At 38.9% G+C, this 19,669-nt stretch overlaps 1 protein-coding gene across 4 annotated transcripts in view; it reads right to left on the bottom strand.

Moving 5' to 3' along the window:
* cobl (cordon-bleu WH2 repeat protein) overlaps nucleotides 1-19,669 on the bottom strand; it is a 57,484-nt gene that overhangs the window by 34,232 nt on the left and 3,583 nt on the right. For 2 of the 4 annotated variants that reach the window (XM_022753395.1, XM_022753397.1), the window contains 6 exons: nucleotides 9,394-9,588; nucleotides 6,660-6,870; nucleotides 3,899-4,127; nucleotides 2,763-2,807; nucleotides 1,875-1,963; nucleotides 1,497-1,568 (listed from right to left, as the gene is read on the bottom strand). In XM_022753395.1, the coding sequence (XP_022609116.1) occupies nucleotides 1,497-1,568; nucleotides 1,875-1,963; nucleotides 2,763-2,807; nucleotides 3,899-4,127; nucleotides 6,660-6,870; nucleotides 9,394-9,588 (841 nt within the window). Of the gene's footprint in view, nucleotides 1-1,496; nucleotides 1,569-1,874; nucleotides 1,964-2,762; nucleotides 2,808-3,898; nucleotides 4,128-6,659; nucleotides 6,871-9,393; nucleotides 9,589-10,807; nucleotides 10,935-19,669 lie in introns of those variants that run through there. The other 2 variants (XM_022753396.1, XM_022753398.1) reach the window with 2 other exon arrangements.

Genomic DNA, 19,669 nt, shown 5'->3' on the forward strand with positions numbered 1-19,669 from the left:
ACACACACACACACACACGAATACAATTTTATCTTGGAATAAAAACTTCTACATTGATTTAGCAATGTTTTTATGATTTAAAATCCGACTTTAAAGCCATTTTTAATGATGATTAAGATATGTTCAAATGTCCTCCACCCACTAACCCTTTTGGGTGGTTCAAGATTCTTATGCTGTATGTCTGAATCCTTCTATCTATCTCTGATCATCTCAGAGCACTTATTGTACACTCCCTACATTTATAATGACTGCAGAATAAAGCTTTGTATATACATCAGTATATGACAGTATTCTCTAGAGCCATTTTATTATTCAGTAGTCTTTTCTAGGAAAGAAAAGGGAGTGGGTTGAAGAACTGTGAGAAGCGTTATTAGGACTCCTCTTTGGACCTGTGATCCCTGAAAGACTGCTGGCTAACCTTCAGGAGAGAGTTGCTGCCCTCTGGAGGACATCAGTGCACATGACCACAACTCAACAATCAATAGTACATGAGCAACAAGGTCCTATTCGATGAATATGGCCCTGAGCTTAAAGGAAAATTTCCATATGTATCCTATATACGTGGCTATTGTGACTCTACGGGTCATGCTAACTTTGCACCTCCACCTCCATAATGAAGATCAGTACTTGGACAGAACAATGCATATTGGGGCAAGCTCCTATAGTTTTCCAAATAAAAATGATTTTTACATGAATCATTTCTTGTCTTTCTTGTCCTACCACCTAATGGCTATTTGCACTATCAACTGATGTAATGACTAACTTTAAACAATGAATTAATCAATCATTTACTCTATAAAATGTCAAAATAATGACAAGTGTGTGTGTTAAAATTGCTTGATGACAACAAAAAAATTCAGTAACCAGTCATGACCAGCAGTTATTTCAAAGCTGAAATTCTCAACAGAATGAACATTTAAACTGGACTGAAAAATGTTTGTGAAGCTGATTCACTTTTTCGTGACTTGTGAGACAGGAAACTTGACCATGAATATCATTGTCAAGCAGCACTGGTGGTACCTGAAACATCCAATCAACATTTCCAGTAGTCCACTATAGAGACCATCTCTTACATGTCATTCTAAGTGTTTCATTACAATCTGTTATTCAAAAACATTATGTACTCAGGGAAACCTTCTGTGTTATACATCATGCTGAATGCCATATCAGATTAGCAGCAGCCATGCAAGAAATGTATAAGGAATGGACATAACAACAGAAACCACCAAACAATGTCATGAAATCTAATACTAGTGACCAGCATTAAGGTCTCCTTTTGTCCGGCTGGTCCAATTTTTGTTGCCACAATGTCGACGCTGTGGTAATATTAGAGGTTTGTATTATATTGTAAAAGGCTTTCCTGTAATTCTGTCCACCCGCAATATGTGATTTGTATACTTCAAAGACGAGTAAGTGTTAGATAACAATTAAAACAAGATACCACTTTGATTTCACTTATCACCTCTGGTATTTTCAGGTGTGTTAGTAATACTCACATTGGATTGTGTGTCAGTATTTTCGATTACTGTATCATCACAGTCATCCATGTCCACAGATGTTGTCTCTGTCTGCAAATGGAAGGCACAGCTAACATGCAGCATTCAACTGTTCATGCATGCATTCAGCCTGCCTCAACTGTAACTATCAATATAGATATGAATGGCATGCACCGCTCAAGGTTAGTGTGTTGATTATTACACAGCCTCATTTTTCTCATGGCACTTCAAATAGCAAATTAGAAATAAGTCACTGCTAAACTTTGCAGACAGTTATGATGATGTTAATCTTGAATAATTCTGAATGAATATTGTCAACAAATGACCAATGTAAACAACATATTTCCAAAAAACAACAACAGCAGTTTGGAATCTTACCTTTGATTTCCTCCTGCTGAACTGGAAGATACCCAGGAAGCCTTTTTTCTCTGCTCTGCCCAAACTGGTGGTACTGGAGCGAATTGAGTCTTCAGAAAGAAAAAGAAGAGTGTCAGCGCTTCATATTAAAAGTCAGGGTCATACTGAGGAACAGTTTATGAGCAATTCAGTAGAGTAATTATTTCTGCATGCATAGATGTTAGGTTAACAATGAAATTCACAATGATTTTATCAAGACAGCAGAATACTGAATTGACAGTACACTCTTACTGTACACGTAAGCTAATTCAGTTTGATTCCTGAAATCATGAAATCGAATTTAAGTGCTTCACTTGATAAAGAAAAATAAATGTGTTGTTTGCATTTTTATTGGTCATTTCTGTACATTTTGGAGTGGTCTAAATACTCATCTTGTTTTCATTCAGAAGGAACACAGTAGACTAATCTACTGATTTTCCTCAGCAGAGGGCGCTATCGTTTTATTTTTCTCAAGGCACACTTGTATCTAACCTTCACAGTGTCTACAAAGCAGTAAGTAGGAATGTGTCATGATAACACTGTTGGCTTAAGGACAGGGCGGGAAGGTTAACTGACCATTACAAAAATCAGAGCTAAACTACGGGAGTTATATGGATTCCAACAAAACCAGAGGCAAGGGGAGTTAATAATAAATTATTTCAAATTGGTGGACATTGATGATGTTAGCACAAGTATCAAAATAACAGTGACATTAAACCAACAAATTATTTATTTGAAGACAGATGACTAACAAGCAAACACATGTCTCCAAGGTTAATAAGCAAGCAGTAGTACTTTGGGTTAAACAGCAACATGGGTTTGAATGGAACCAGCAATACTAAGACAGACAAGACTCATCATCACTAATACCTGAGTAGTTAAGAGCAGGGGCAGAAGCCATTTTAGGCTGGAGAACTGGAAAACATGACAAGGTGTAAAACACATTTAGTTGTATATGGATAACTGAACTGATTCATTTGTTACATTTGCACTTCTTTAGCACAACAGGATTTTCCATAGGTTACATGTCCATAATAAAAGCAAAAGGTCAATACCAAAATATAACCATTACACAACAGTATGTGACCATAAAAATTACATAATGTTCTAAATGTCATTGCTTAAATCTTTCATGGCCATCAACCATAAGCTTTTCCTCTCTGATCACACTCCATGACAAGAACTATATCTATAAATATCAGTGGGTGTGGACTGTTACCATGGTTATACCAGCAGATCTTAGACCATAATTCAACTTCCTGCGAGATAAAGGATTACATATCCTAGGTACTGTACCCCTAAGGATAAATTCTACTTACCAAGGTTCATTTAGCTGAACATAATGTCACAAACACAAGCTTACATTTCTGTTTATGCTTTGTTGTCACTGCAGCTGGTTAAACTAATATTGATTCTGACTGCATGTAACTTTATGTCAATAAATATTTACATGCTGGTCACGCTGTACTGCAGAATGCGGTGTAATTGTGGTTTTGTGGCTCATTGCACTGGCAGTGGAAGTGGGGCTGGATTTACTGAGTCTCAGCTTCCTGTTAAAGCCAGTGTGTCTTTTATTCTCATGAGTGTACACCGTACAAGAAGGTAAATAAACACTGTCGTTTTAAGGCAAGGGGTAAAAATATTTTAAGACCTTGCAGTTCACTAATAGCATATGCTAACTGATTTGGGGATGATATTAATGCAGGTCAACAGCAGTTAATAACTATAGCTGCAAAAGCCAAGGCTCAAGTCACCAATAAGCTTACCAACATTAGCCACTACATTCTCAGAGCATAAACCAAGACTGGACTCTATTCATTTCAATTAATTAAATCCAACAAAGGGATTTTATTCAAAGGTATTTCTCCATTAATACCTAATCTATTTTTTTTTATTATTATTTCATTGTTTAAAAATGTGGCTGGGTTATAGGACCATCAGTTTGAATGTACATTTTACATTGAGTAATTTAAAAGTGAATGTGGAATCACATGGTTAAGGTTTACCTAGACTGCGATCATGTACATAGAGCTCCTTGATCCCCAGTTCTGCCAGAGATTTTTCCAGCGGTAACTCGTGGCGACTGATGCCGTCCTTCAGGAGCAGGACATGTGCAGGGTCAAACTCACACTTGTCACAGATGGCTGGTGTCAGAGCCTGGAGTGGTACCAACGGGTTGACCCGCACCACTGTCTTCTGGCTACCGTGGTAGTTCACCATCAAACGCACTGTTTTCTGATACAGAGAGAGCACAAAAAATTTGAAATGAATGTCTAACAAATGGATGAGAGAAAAGGCTGATGAGGGCACACTGCTGTATCAACTCAAGAAATCTTCCTGTGCTCCAGTCAAAGAACAGAGATTTTTCTTTAAAAAAACCCAAAAAAAAAAAAAAAGAAACAATAACCAAAAAAAAAAAAAAAAAAAAAAACGTGCAGAATCCAATTGTCTTTCTTGGATGAGATTTTGAAACAACCATGCCAAAAAATATGTGTTTATTTTTCATATTAATTCTTCTACTGATCACAATATCTTAAATGCAATTCAGAAATTGGCACATATGCACATATGTTTTGGATATGTGCTTATGTGGAAAACTATGAACAGAGGAGCACAGACAAAGAAAGACTTCATTAATGAGTAACTGAAGTTTAGACTTCGGTTGCTGACAGAAAAAGTAACATTTAATAGGCTGGAGACATTGTCTGTGTGCATGTGTGTGTGCAGACATCCATGTGATCTTGGATGTGGGTGTGAAGTTGGACTGTGGTCAATCCCACAATACTACATAGTGTTCTTTAATGGAGAACAGACAAATGTGCCACTCTGTAAAGCAAGCGTTATCAGTAAGTGGTACACATCAGCTTCTATAAAAAAAACACACCACACTCAGAAGTCAAGAGGCTAAAGAATTCATAAATCATTCATTCATTCAGTCGCTGGCTCATCAGTGGCTTTTGTATATTAAGTAAAGTGGCATTCAAAGTCTAATAATTTTCTAGTTATCCATTATTTTGACAGTCAACACTGTTTTTGATAGATGGTCTATGGAAGCATAAATAGCACAACAAAGATTATGCATTTTCAAGTCACAAGCCAGGCGATATGGTCCTTTACATATTTCAAAGGTGGGTGGGTTGACTGGCAGCACTAGACAAAGGTTATGGGATTTTTCAAAATCAACAGGTTTTTTACTCTTGGGGAGTGCACAAATGGTGTGTGGCAAGATTTTCAGCCAGTCTGGCCAGTAGTTCGGATGCTGTTTGTAGAAATGCTTCAGAGAAATAATCAGAAGGATAAATGGACTGACAGATGGTGGAAGCAGTAAATTATCAACATCAACCAGCATCAGTGAGTAGCTGTAGTTTTTAAGGGTCTACAAATACAGCTGTGTATCGTAATGATTCAACTTGTGATTGTAAAGTCTTGAAATCCTAATACGAACTGTCTGTTCAATTTGTCATGGTTTCTTTTTGTGGTGAGCTTTTAATCCTTTTGTACCAGTGAAAGATACCAAGCTGTTGTTGCTTTCAAAAGTAATGTCATTCATTGAGCACCTGGCTGGGTGCAAGATGTTTAACTATTGCTAAGTGAATCAGTATAGTTCCTTTTTACAATGTTATACTGATGTAGATTGAACTGCATTTTACTGAAACATGTCTCTTATACAGTATTTAATCAGCAGCACCAACTACAGCCTCAAAAACTACCATTACGTTGAATCTCTAACAGTTCCAACAAATAGTTAGTAATAGATAGTAAACATTATAACCCCCATGAGGAAAAAGTATTATTGTGGTTTTAGGCTACATTAGTTTTAGCTGACCGTATTAAGCACAGTCTATCAAATTTCATTTCAACTGCTGAGACTGGTGGTACAATGAGAAGACAGATAAAACAGAGGAGAGAGATGACTGACAGCAATGTCTGAAATAGTGTCAGTCTCTGGCCTGAGGCCAGGCGGGGTCAAAGGGAGAGAGAGCAGCAGTGAGTCCTGAGAAGAGCAGAGAAATAATGCATGGTAACTAAAGGTAAGGCACTCATCAAATATTCAAACTGTAGGAGGAGAGCAGAGGAGAGGCAGAGAAAAAGATAGAGACAAAGAGTCTCATGCTCAGTAGAAAAAATAAGTTCAGATAAGCTAGTGAGCTGAAAAACCCATGACAACATAATGGATAGAAATATATGGGGAAAAGACAGAAAAGGCACACATAGACTGTATAAGAACTGACTCCAATGTCATGCTGGGCCAGTTTGATTCCAACTGGCTTCCTACCTTAGCATGGGCCCTTATAGGTTTCACTGGCCTTGCTTTCTGCCAGCAGTCAGAGGTAAAAGGTAGAGAGGGAAGGGACGAATATTACATAAGACTTCAGGGTAAGGTGCTGTGCAAGTACACCAATCAGCTACAACATTAAAACTAGTTACCTGTTTCAATGTTGTGGCTGATTGGTGTGGTTCATGTAGACTGTACAACTATTAAGGGAAAAGCTCTTGCTCTGGCCTTCTGGGATACATTAATCTACATGGTTTCATGCAAAACACAACAAAACTTCTATAACTTCGGAGTATTTTTTTGTAATTCTTGTTATCAGTTTATAGGATAAATGTCTCTACAGTCAAAACGCACAATAATCCAAGCCGAGCATATTCAACCTTGTTTCAGCAGGTTTTAAATATGCAGTGACATGTATAAAATGCAAAATACAAAGCACACATGACAAAAAGAGCATCCAGATCACAGTTTCAAGCTCCACTGTGACTCACCTCTGGCACTTTGGGCGCAGGTCTGCGCACCACTTTCTCCTCCCAGACTTTCTCCTTGATGAGGACACAGGCCACGTTCAGGGAGCCCAGCAGAGCGTTGGGCTTGAACCCCAAAGGGTGGCCCTCGGGCGACAGCAGCTCCAGGGTGTGCAGTGCTGGATTCAGGTGGTAGCGGCTACACAGCTCAACCAGAAGGTCCATCAGCGCCTTACTGAGAGAGGGAGAAAGAGAGAGAAGGGAGGCGAGAGAGAAAGTGAAAGAGAGAGTGGGGAGGAGGGAGGGAGTTTGGAAGAAAGAACCACGAGAAGAGATGGGGAGCACAGGAGAAAGAGAGAGGGGAAGGGGAGAAGATAGGGTTACAAAGCCTGCCTAGCTTTAGCTCCACTAAAGAGAATACTAATTACTTCACACAACAAACCAGAGTCCAGTTCTCACCTGATGCACTTAGAAGGAATGGCTAATTAGTAGACATAAAGGACATGATTTTGAACACTAAGATAACTTATTTTCACAAACTGTTGAATGAATGGCAATAGCACAGATTTTGACATGAATCAAACCTGAAAATGTGTGTGAAAAAATTCACAACTTAGAAGTGGCAAGGTGCTAGCTAGACTACTCTATAGTTATAATATTGGCATTGACTGAAAAATGTAATGAGTAGTGGGACCAAACATGAGCCTAAAAATTACTTTCAGAAGAACTGCTCTTTGAAAAATACAAGAAATAAATGTACTATTCAGCTATTCATATTTTAATGTGCATGTTCAACAGATGGCAGAGAAGTCACTTATCACATGTAAATTTTATCTGTGTGGTTTATCTAGACAGAAACTCTGTAGAGCTTCCCACAATAAAAGGACAGTGAGGTGAGGTGGGGGTGGTATTTGGGGGAGTGGGTTGTTGCAGGGGATGAGGAGGCCTGAAGCCCTTTAGTACTACCTGTCAGTCCTCAGATAAAGAAACCAAGAGACAGTGTCCAGTCTTTTCTGGGAACAGCCAGATCAGATGACAGAACTGAGAGAGATACCACTACAAAGGACACCATTGACAATCACTAACAAATAGACACAGTCTACGACTAATACGACAATCTGCAATCAGTACACCCAGTGTCCTGCGTTATGTGCTTCTTAACATGATTTTCTAAGTTATTTGGTATGTCACAACTCAGTCACTAGCTGAGAGGGGGGGTCCACTGTAGTATTGAAGACATGTTACATTTTAACTTGTTCAACCCCCCAGTTCACATGGGGACATTGTTTTAAAGGCAGTTTATGTGGCCAAGCATTGTTCATTCCCACTGAACATTAGTTTGTAGTCCAAATCATGAAAATAATTTTCAGTCATGAAAAATGACAATACAGGGAGATGATGCATATTGCATAAGGCATCTCTTTTATCTGAAGCAATGGTGCAGTCATAAAAAAATTACTTACTGGGTTTGAATATTCATTTAAAGTGTGATATTATTACAAGGCATCAATTACAAAGCCAGATAAAGAATATGTATAGTCAATGAGTGCAAATAATGCATTATCTAATTGTTACAGCTGTCAGCAGTGCCTCACAATGCTCTATCTTTAATGTTGATACTGCACATTGAGAATCTGGAAAGGCAAACTTTATACTGAAAATGTACAGTATTACTGTAACATAATAATAATATCTGTAACATTAACTATTAACATCACATCTACAGTTCTACAACTACCTGCAAATATGTTGCTATTTTCAAATATGAGTACAAAACACTGTTTACTGTTTTACATTCTTTTGTTATCACTAAGTATATCTTATAAGTTTATCTTATCTGTTTAACTGCCCGTGTTCACACAATAAATTGATTGTTTGGACGTTGTGCTATTTAGTATCAGCTGTTTATGGTGTTTATCACACCTCAGTCATATTTTAACTAAAACTGAACTATCAAAATATCAGACTCTGATGATGTTATTGAGCAGAAGGTGAACTGCAGACACAGAAAAAAACTGAAGCACATTTCTTTACCATAAATGATCTGGAAGGAAACCAGAGACCTGATGGTTAACCACAATATGATTCCCTTATATCAGATGAATAAAGGATGCTAAAAAAATACCAAAAAGGATCTCCCTGGTTGCAATACTACCACAACCTTTTGTAAAAGTTTGAAGCAATCCGTGCCATTTGAAAAGGTTAGAATAGTTTCACAAATTTACCTGTAAAAAAGTTCCCTTATAATTTCTAAGACACTTTGAAAAACCAACTTAATTTTCTTCACTAGTTAAAAGGTATCACAGAGACACTTGCTGACCTAAAGTTTCTCTTTTGTCATTAAAAGAGCACCTTGTTGCTCTGTACTAGGGACGTGTCCCTGATTTTCCGGCCCACAGGAGAGAACCTCATTAGGGGCAGAGAGCATTAGCAGGTCAGGCTTGATCTGTCGACTCTCTATGACAATGGGACCCCTTGGCAGGGCCTCACTGGCACAGCAACCCATACAGACCCAGAGACAACAAACAGCTTTCATACTGTTTGTCTGAGAGACGATAATGAAGGTCACCTCATAGAATCATATTGTACAGCTAAGCATAAACTATGATCTTTATATCTATAGATAAGCAAACAACTTGGTGATGACACAATTTACAGCCAAACGCAATGTAAAAATATGGCACAGAGAAAACATTGAAATGGGGGCGATACATGTGAGTGATAATGTGTGCTTGTGTAGTCCTCTCTGTCCTCTCACCTGCCATCCTCAGTTACAGAAGTCTGGTATCCCTGTGGGAGAGTTAGCTGTAAATCCACAGTGGGCCTTAGCATGTTCTCCTTGGCGTCCATGCCCGAGGTCCCTCCCCCATCAGGTACAGCGTTTCTGAAGATGTGGCGTGGGGCGGGTTGAGGGACCTGCGGCGGAGGTGGGGCCCGTGCCTTCATTCTCCTCCTGGGGGACAACAATGGCAAAGATATACAAAAAGGAATATTATGAACTTTTTAGGTTTCCTTCATTGTTCTAGGTTTACCATTTAGAAGTATAGCACACTAAAGTAGGTAAACAACAGGCATTCACTTCACTTCAGTATCGTGTTTACAATTCATGAATCAGTCATCAAATAAGTTAAGAGGTTATCATGTCATTAACGACACACCTTTTTCATCTGATGCACTGTGTTCACATTCTTACTCACTTTTATTGATTCTTATTTGAAAAAATAAAATCATGTAGATATCTTTGGTTTAGCTGAGTCATTTTATTTTTCCTTAAGTTCAGTCTTAGTCACATGGCACCACAGCCTAATGAACAACAACCCATTGCTGCCACCCCAGGAGCAGCCTGAATACCAATTACTTCTTTTCTGTCTCTCTGTTTCTGTTTGAGACACAACCTGTCTCTTCATTTAGATTACATAACAGTCTACAGATATGCTGAGATGATCCTTTTGGTTGACAAGATGACAGCAGCTGTTTATTCCATCTGTTCCTCAGCCTCCTCTGAATAATAATTTAATCATTTATAATAACACCTTCTCTGATATCACTCCTAAACTTTCTCACTCTTGCTTATAGAAAACAGTGTCACATAATCTTGTTATTCTAAGGGAGAACGACTGACAACATCCCTCATCAAATCTTATTCAATGCCTGGACACTTTATTTAAAGACATACTCAGACAATGAAGTCAACAACAATGTAAACAGCAAAGTAATATGTTATATATATATATATCATATATCACCTCCTCCCTGACATTGACTGATTTGCAACAGTCATGTGTTTTAAAGAAAAATGTGTTTTAAAGAAAAACACATGACTGTGATAAAATTGATACATTATTTTAAACTTTTAGGTATTTGGTTGGCTCAGAAAAAGAGACCACAATACAAATCCACACTCAAACCACAGCTCATATGTTCATATGGAGATGTGGCAGATGTCATTGACATGCGAGTGACGAGATGCTGCTATCTGCACATTTGACCTCGGTTCAACATAAACTGTACTTAGCCTGACAGAGACAGCTGATTAGACAGAAATCAAACACTTCATTCTGCTAACAATGACAAATAGCTATTCTATATCACACATTTCAGCATGCACTCCCTCTCTGCCCTCATAGCACAAATATTAGACTTAGATAACTAAAGAAAAACATCCCACTCACGTCACAAAACAGCCCTTGTGTTGATTAAGTGTTCCAATAGTGTTATATATCAGTCTGTTTATAAATCCAATTCCCAGGATTTGCCTCTCTCATAGAGAGTTTGAGTGGACGTTTAGTGTAGTCCAGTGGTGTATAATCCAGTATCCTTCAAGATAGTCCTGCCCTGTTTAAAGGGAAGGACAGCACAGCAAAGGAAGAATGCACGTGAACCTAGCACAGAGAGCGGACTCTAACCTGGCTAAAGTTAATCATTAACAGCTACGTCCAATATCAACTAACTTTCACCCACGAGACCTATAGTGTCATTGACTCCTTATGCAATGCAGAAAATGCTTTTCAATGGAGACATCATGTCACTGAAAGACAACTCTTTTGGTTTGACTGTACTGAGCATTATCAAGGTAGGAGTCAAATAACAGGGCATATTATTTCTAATCATTAACTGAAAAGTACAAACATATGGTTTACTCACTTAGATGTAAAGAGAAGAAAATTATTTTCATGAGCAGCTTAGAGACCTGTAAATGTATGAGATTTTCGTAATTTTCTGGTGAGTCTGCGCCTTTGAAAGTAAAAAGAACCTGGCCCTGTGGAACTGTGGGACTGGGCCCCGGCCAGGCGCAACACAGTTCGCTAGTATCCTTCTCTCCATCTCGCTTGCTGTTTGTCTCACCATAACATTTCACTCTCCCTCTCTCCCTCTCTCTCTCTCTCTCTCTCTCTCTCTATCTATCACCCTCTTTTCCTCTCTCTCATATGCACAAAGACTCCTTTAGGGAAACCCTCGTCTCCCACAGAGTTAGAATGAGCGAGTGTAAACAGAGAGAGAGAGAGAGGGAGAGAGTAGAAGAGCAGCAGGGAACGAAAAGCAAGAAAACCAGCTCCAGCACAGGGGGGCAGTAAGTGCTTGGACTGCTACAGCGACTGAATTACAAATGGGCTTAAACACACACACACACACAGACACAGACACACACACAGACAACCACAGACACACATAAGCAGAAGGTCACTAATGGACCTTTCAGAAGCACTCAGTTCTTTTCACTTCACTTAACAAGGATATATTTCTTTCACTATCCTCTTCTAAATCTGTTGGCTTTTCTTTTGAACAGGGACAGTTGTTTGTTTAGGCTTGAGGTGTTAATAGCACTCAAATTAATGTTTATAATTATAACAGTACGAATCTAAAACAAATATTGCATTCATTTCAAACTGCCAAAGGTGCTGTAGACTCATGTGGTCTGTGGTAAAATCATCCAGGACATCATGTTAGCAGCTGTAAGACGAAAACAAAGTGAAAAGAGAGCATCATAGAACCCACAGTTTGCACCAAATGCAAACTGTTGTGAGACTAGTGTATTGGTTAGCTAATTTAAACGCACATTGTATGTAACTCTCTCTCACTGAGCCGAAACATCAGGGAAGGACTGAGAGCTGAGATTGCTGCCAACTTTTGTTTTGATTGTTGCTCTGTTAACTTATGAACCACAAGTTTAGGAGGTTTTTACTAGCAGCCAAACTATCCACATTGGAGTCCTCCTCTCCATAACAAATGGAAGAGGGTTAAAGAAAGAAGTTAGAAGAAACACCCATAAAGTAGTTTCAATTAAAAGATCAGTTATTCTGGGCGCTCGGGTGGCTCACCAAGTAGAGTGCCTACCAAAAAGGCTTAGTCCTTCCTACAGCGGTTTGGGGTTACAGTCCTTCCCGTGGCCCGCATGACATTTCCTCCATCTCTCTCTGACTTTCCTGTCTCTCTCACTGTAGCTATCCAAATAAAGGCAAAAATGGCCGAAAAAAAAAAAAAAAAAATTACAAAAACAAAAAAACCGGCTGTTTACCTGCTGACCGAATGGGGTCACAGGTCACAGTGATTTTTAGACATTTTAATGTGGAAAAGAAAAGGTGTACATATACTGTGTATATATATATATATTATAACTTTAAAGGGAACATACACTAAAATCATCCAAGTCTGCCCGAGTAGTTAATTCACAAAGCATTTCATGGTAACACTGGCACATAAAAACATAGCTAATGTAAGAGAGGTTTATTTTGTAGATACTGCAGATGTGTTGTGCATAACTTCCACCTTCTGCTCCACAACAAAAGTGTAGTCCATGCAAATTCAAAAATTTATATTTCTGCATTACATCTCATGTAAATCTCACAACAACAGAAGACACTGATAGAGTTGTTGTGGAAAGTAGTGTTAATGATGGAGCGATAATCTAGGAGGGAAGGTCCAGGTGTCTATGATGTCATCTTTACGGCATAAACTGGTAAACAGGTTAGCAATAGAATACAAGATCTGTATTAGTGTAATACTTAAGTAGGCACAAACTATTATGACCCTTACCCTTTGCACTCAGTGAATAGTAAGCAACAGTTTAAAATGTAGGTCTATACACAGCCCACAGTCATCTTGTTTTTCTGTCTGTGTGCTACCCTCTTTAACAGATTAGTCTCAGTGTCTGCATGTGGCTGTGTGTGTGTATTTACAGAGTGTGCGTGTGCAGACTACCTCCTCCCTGACCCAAATACAACCATGCTCACTCCTGATCACAGCCACTCAAGATAAATCATGCCTGGATGTGTAAACATGATTGTGTTGGTGTGCATGTATGGTTGCAGATATGTGTAAATATCGGATAAAATGAAAAAACTAAATTAACTGGACAAATTCAAAACTGTCCCACAGTGAGATGGAAAAGGTGTCAGATGATTTCAGGGTGTAAGCAAAAATGAAATGCGCTTCAAATTGCAGGTTTGAGGGTGCCAGTACTTGTATAATGCAAATCCCTGTACGTCACAGTCAGATTACTGATGTTTGTTAAAAAACTTAAATCACATAAAACTGATCAGACTCACTGGAGACTACCTTATGTTTTTTTTTTTTTTTCTTTTTTTGCTGGGGGAAAGAAGTAACTGTCAGGGACTGTATTTATTCCAGCTATGGAAACACAGCCTGAAACGTTCCCTCTCTGGAAGCTCTTACAAAAATAATGGAATATATTAGTTTATGCTCTAAATTGTGCTCTGTCAGCATCATCCCCACCAATACAAATTCCATTCACCAGTGGCCCGTTTTTTTAGTTCCTTCATCAGTCTGCTATTGATACCTACTGATCAATGGCCACATAACAAAATAGCAAAAGCAAGCGCAAACAGCAAGAGAGAAACAGAGACAGACAGACTGACCCGATCTAAATAACAAAGTCTCTTGTGGATGAGAGTAAATATAACTATGATTTAAGGCAGTAGACAGAGCTACAGCACAAACACTCACAAAGTAAGTCAGTCGAAGAGGCAGTCATTACAACAGGCAGACAGCCAGACGTGTCTCCAGTCAGAGACATCCCATCAGTGTGATACAATAGGATCACTGAAACAATGAGTTACTATTCTCTAATGAAGACAACCAACTGGGAATGGAACAGATTAATTGGCCAAAAACATGGCTCCGACTGACCTACATTCACTATGACACACTTTGTGCATTCTGAGAATATAAACAATGGATCAAACCAAAACTCTACAGCATTAAATAAGGATTTATGTAAAAAAAAAAAAAAAAAACAAATATATCTATATATATATATATATAGTTATATATAATATATATATATATATATATATATATGTCACCCAATTAAACTGTTTGTTTGAGTAACACAACACTATACAAGACAAGATTTCAACTGCACTGCCTTTCTTTTGACCATTAGAAGGACTCCACCAAAGACTCACTGTCTTCAACACACACACAAGCACAGGCCACATTATTGGCTAACCTTTTCTCAGAGCTGGGGGAAGCCTGTTGTTTCAGGTCCAATCTGTCCTGCCAAACAAATGCCCAGCTATGTAATCAACACAGTTGATGGAGTGTGTGAATTTCTAAAACGTTATAGTTAGCTTTGTGAAACTCTACTGAGCATATACAATACTTGCATCAGATGAAGAAACACAATTAGTAGCTCTACCCAGAAATTTTTAATTCATGTCACTGACTTAAATGATAGTTTGGGAACAAAATAGGCAGCAGTAGCTCAGCTGGTAGAAGAGGTTGGCTATCAATTGCAAGGTTGATGGTTTGACAGCAGTGATGGTGGTTCAAACCTTCACCTTGAACCATGGGCTCTAGTAAATTACTCTGCAACCAAAAGAGTAAAATGTATTCAAAGCAATACAACAAAATTAATTCAATTTAAAAAGATTATAACTCAATTTTTTCATATGACTGAATGAATACAAAACATATTTAATTCATGAACATAGCTTCAAAACACTGAATACTGTTTGGGAGACACATCAGCCAAGAGTACAAACATCAACAAAGCAAGCATGAGTGCCACTTCAAGACCTCACTCACACACTCACATGTAAGTACTCACACATGCATATTAGAGCCACAGTCACACTCGTCTGTGTGCACACTTGAGTTTTCACCTCCTGTTGTGCATTGGACACAGCGTGAATGATACACATCCCGGACCCTCAGCCACTCTCGTCACACTCAATACACACACACACACACACACACACACACACACACACACACACACACACACACTCTGTCCTGCTACCTACTCAGCATACCCCTTGGGTGTCATGGTGTCCCCATGGCAACCTATATTTACACCACTTGACTGCGGAAGAGAGGAGACCTCAGTTTAGTAGCAGCTGTGGATTTTGGATGCATGCACACAAAGGGTGAGCCACAGAACCAGGGAAAGAGAAACAGAAAAAGAAATGAAGGGGGATGTAATGCAAGGAAAAGAAAGATTTTCTGTTTTTGGAGTGAGTATTGGAGACATATGAGCCCAGGAAAGCATTTGTTTGCAGTTGCTAGGCACACAATCCTCTAACTCAGCATATGCCTTGACGCTCATATTACCAACCATGTAGTTAAAACCCCACCCCACTGCAATGCCAAGTAAACTGTCTCAGTGATAATGCCAGTCTAACCCTCTGTATTCACACTTCAGAGGTACATAGTGAAGTACAGACTGTAGACATATTGAAACTGTGGCTTTTCTATACAATTTTAACTTTAAAATAACTTCAGAATCAATGAAAAAATCAATATGGCACCTAAAATTATACAACAGCAGGCCTGTTGCTTTATATTTATAAAACTCAAGCTCAATAATTGATGACATCATATAATATAGCTTTACCTCATTCCAAATGGCTAAATGTCACAAACCCTGGGTCAAACAACGCATCTCACCTTTTCCAACATTAAAACACCTACTATAATCTACTTGTTTTTTCTATTTAACCAACAATAAGCATTTAAAATAAGAATATATTCTCACTGAAATGGTTTATCAAGTTGCACACAACCTGGTTCACCTGATTATCAAGTGACAACTTGTCAGACAACCAGGTTAGAGCTCTGCACAGTCTGTTAAGCAGGAGTGTGGAGTGAGTAACAGTAACATAATAACCCATGGGAGATAAAAAGGCAACACCACACCCCAGGTGCTAAATGAATTGTTACTCATTGGGATCAATTAGGTTGCTTACACTCTTTACATTTATTTAAAGATTTTACATCCAGAAGATATTGCAATTACCTCAGGTTGAGTCAGCAACCACTGATCCAGGAGTATCTATTTCACACCTGCTTAAGGAAGAGAAATCCACTTATTGTAACAGCATCCCAGGCTCCCCCACCCTCTCCTCCTCTCTCCTACCCTCTGCTCTCCTCTACTGACACATGTAGTCATCTTGTCCACTTGTGATCAGTGACACAGAGGCACGCTGTAACACACAACATGAAATGTTCCAAGACAACAATAATTCTCCAAAAATAGGAGCAGGACTACTCACGCCACTGTCTGCACAGCTGGAAAAGAACATGTCTATCTTTCTGTTAGCGATCTTATTTAACCAAATATGCCTGACACTTCTGGAGACCTAAGTCAAAAGTTATTTCTGTTCTCTGCTCAGTTGTTTCTAGTCTATTTCCTCTCAGTTATCTACAGCCATTCCAAAGTCTGAGATGGATTCATTGAGTGACATTAATAATTGTCACCTGTGTATTCCTGGGCAGATATGGAAAACACAGGTATTTTTAATGCTCATTGTACTTAGTAAAATCAGGCAGCCTGGCACTCAGGTGATGACATAATTCCTTTGGCAGCCCAAGATTATCAGCTTTGAGCTACACTACTTATGTTCTCGATGTTTTGTTTGCTTTCGTGTGTTTTTTCCAAATTAATACAATTCCCAACTTCATAATTAAATTATTACAGGACAGATAAATAAATCAACTGTTAAATCACATAAGCATTTAGAGTGTATTTCTTGTTTTTCTTGGTGCACGTAGACAATGAGCTGGTGTTTGCACTGTGCTCTGGCTCGAGTACACATAAAGCTCCTGGGTGGCAAACAGGGCTCACAGAAGAGGAAGAATGGAGGGAAAAAGGGAAGGCTGGATAATGAAGGTTTTATCTCCCATGGAAGGTTGGTAAGAGGGAGGGATGACGGGATCTCAGGTGGCATAAAAACTCCATATGGCTATGGAGAGCAAAAATACATGGAACAGAAAAGGGTAGATGTGTGGAGGTTCAACATTAGAGAAGAAAGGAAGGAGAGATGGAATGTAGAAGCAGAACAGCAGGAAATAACAATTAGTGTGTTCGCTATTCCCTAAGCTGCTTGTTCAATTAGAGAGAGCTCCTGCTGGAGAGAAAAACACTTACGTTACAGATATTGTCGGTTTTTATCAGACACAGCTTATAGGCACCACAGGACACACTGATTTGGGAAAAAGTATAACACAAATCAGTGAAAAGCTAGAGTAAAATTATGTCTAAAATATTTTAATGAGGTCTTTATGACTGAATCCAGTTTTTGCAGAAAAACAGAAATAAATCAAAAAAGAAATTTATAAGGGTATATTGCTTTTTTTTGCATTTTATAAATGTCACAAGCTTGCTCTTTTACCATACCATCAGTTAACAGGAAAATAAAAAACTTTTCAGTTACTTGTAATGGAAAGACGACTCCATAAAAATGTGCATGTGCTCCCTGCTGACAGCCCCTGCAGGTTTAATAATCATTTCTTAAAATATAATACCTGCTGCTAAATTACTGATGTGCTGGCACAAAACATTTACACGTTGTGTTCTCTCAAATTAAGATAGAAGCTTGCAGCAGTGTTAAATGGTTAAAAATGTGCAAAAGCATTCCCCACTTGTGCATGAGAAAAGTACACTCCATCACCTCTGCCTTATCAGGCGATACCACTGGCACGTCAGTTGGTGTTTGAGGAGTCCATCTGTGCACACACCCATACAGTCCGTCTGTCTTCCTCCCTGACAAACCCACATACCACAGTGGCTAACATATGAGAGCAGGCTTCCAGAAATAAATCTGAGCAGCCCATAACAGCTGCATAACACACACAGATACAGTCCATTGTAGATGCTTGATACAGGCAGCAGTTTGTTGTTAAAGGTGTTTGCCAGTGCCAGTGCTTTCTTTCACCAGGGACAGAGGGTGGCAAACAGTTGAAAATAGGTTGGATAATGTAGCTGGGGCCTATGGAGCACAAGAGTCTATAAATAAAGCCAGTCTAGATGTCTGAAATGTTTCCGATGTATCACGGCATGGCTTTGGAGTAAATATATACAGAGAGGCAGTGCTTCTTGATTGTGCACAGACCAAGGAACCTTTAATTACATCCTACTGTGCCTGGCCTTATAATAAGCTCCTACTTGGAACATTAGTCACTGTAGACATTGCTGTAATTGTTAATGACATGCAGATCAAGAAAAGATCCTGCATTTTCATACAATGTGAATAAGCGTAGCACTTTCAGAATTTAATTAAGAAGTTAACTACTTCATCTCATGTGGAGGAGCAAAACATGCACAGACCAAAGTTTACAACCACATGCTTTACTGGATGCTTGTGATCCAATATGCTCCGTCAGTTGGTCAGGCACTGCATCCACACCCTCTCTATTTAAAACAGGATGGTCTGTGATGCAGATATTACCAGATACATACTGTACCACTGCCAACACCTAGCCTCAAATACTCTCTCTCTCTCTCTCTCTCTCACCTAACTCAAATTTCACAGAGGTTAAATTTAACCCATCATCATAAAAAAATAACCCTGAGTATCCAGATGTGACCACATACACGAAAACATTTTCCTCCCTGCTAAAAGTACATACGCTATAGCCTTTCAGTAAAAAAGAAAAAAGAGGGAACTCCCTTAGTCAGCAGTGCTGAGCTAGTGGCTGACCACATGAACCTTTAACTTCTAAATAGAGTAGATTTTGTGAAGGCTGTGTGGGACAGGGACGATGTGTCTGCATCTGTCTAAAAATCTTCCATCGTCTGAGACCTCAGGAAGGAACGTTATCTTAGAATACCTAGTTTGCTGAGAGTATTTTAAGAAAGAGTATGGACTGACAGACACACGTGGCAGATACTATGCAAAGGATGAGACTGAAACTTTAGTCCAGTGGGCACAGTTTCAAATTAATGGGCATTTACTCTGGAGCTAGCAACTGGTGTCAATCTCCCTCCATACACAGTACTCATGATCGCACACAGGCATGCATGTACACACAAACAGGACAGTCGGTAGCCCAATAATTATCTTTGGGTGTGTGCTGAGGATAAACGGACAGTTATTTGTAATCCCATACTGTATTTATCTGTAAAATCTGCCAGCCCAGTCTTCCCGTGGGTGTGTTTTAAAACTGAACAGATACAGAAACAAGGCTGTCACAAACAACAGATGCAATAAAAAAAAAAATGTGTGACCTACCAACAGTGAGGCAGATGGCAGCACAAATCTGGATGTTGAGGTTGGTTAAGGCTTTCTATTCTT

This window comes from Seriola dumerili, unplaced genomic scaffold (assembly GCF_002260705.1).
Source record: "Seriola dumerili isolate Sdu_G_001 unplaced genomic scaffold, Sdu_1.0 BDQW01000191.1, whole genome shotgun sequence".
In the NCBI taxonomy this organism is placed as follows: domain Eukaryota; kingdom Metazoa; phylum Chordata; class Actinopteri; order Carangiformes; family Carangidae; genus Seriola; species Seriola dumerili.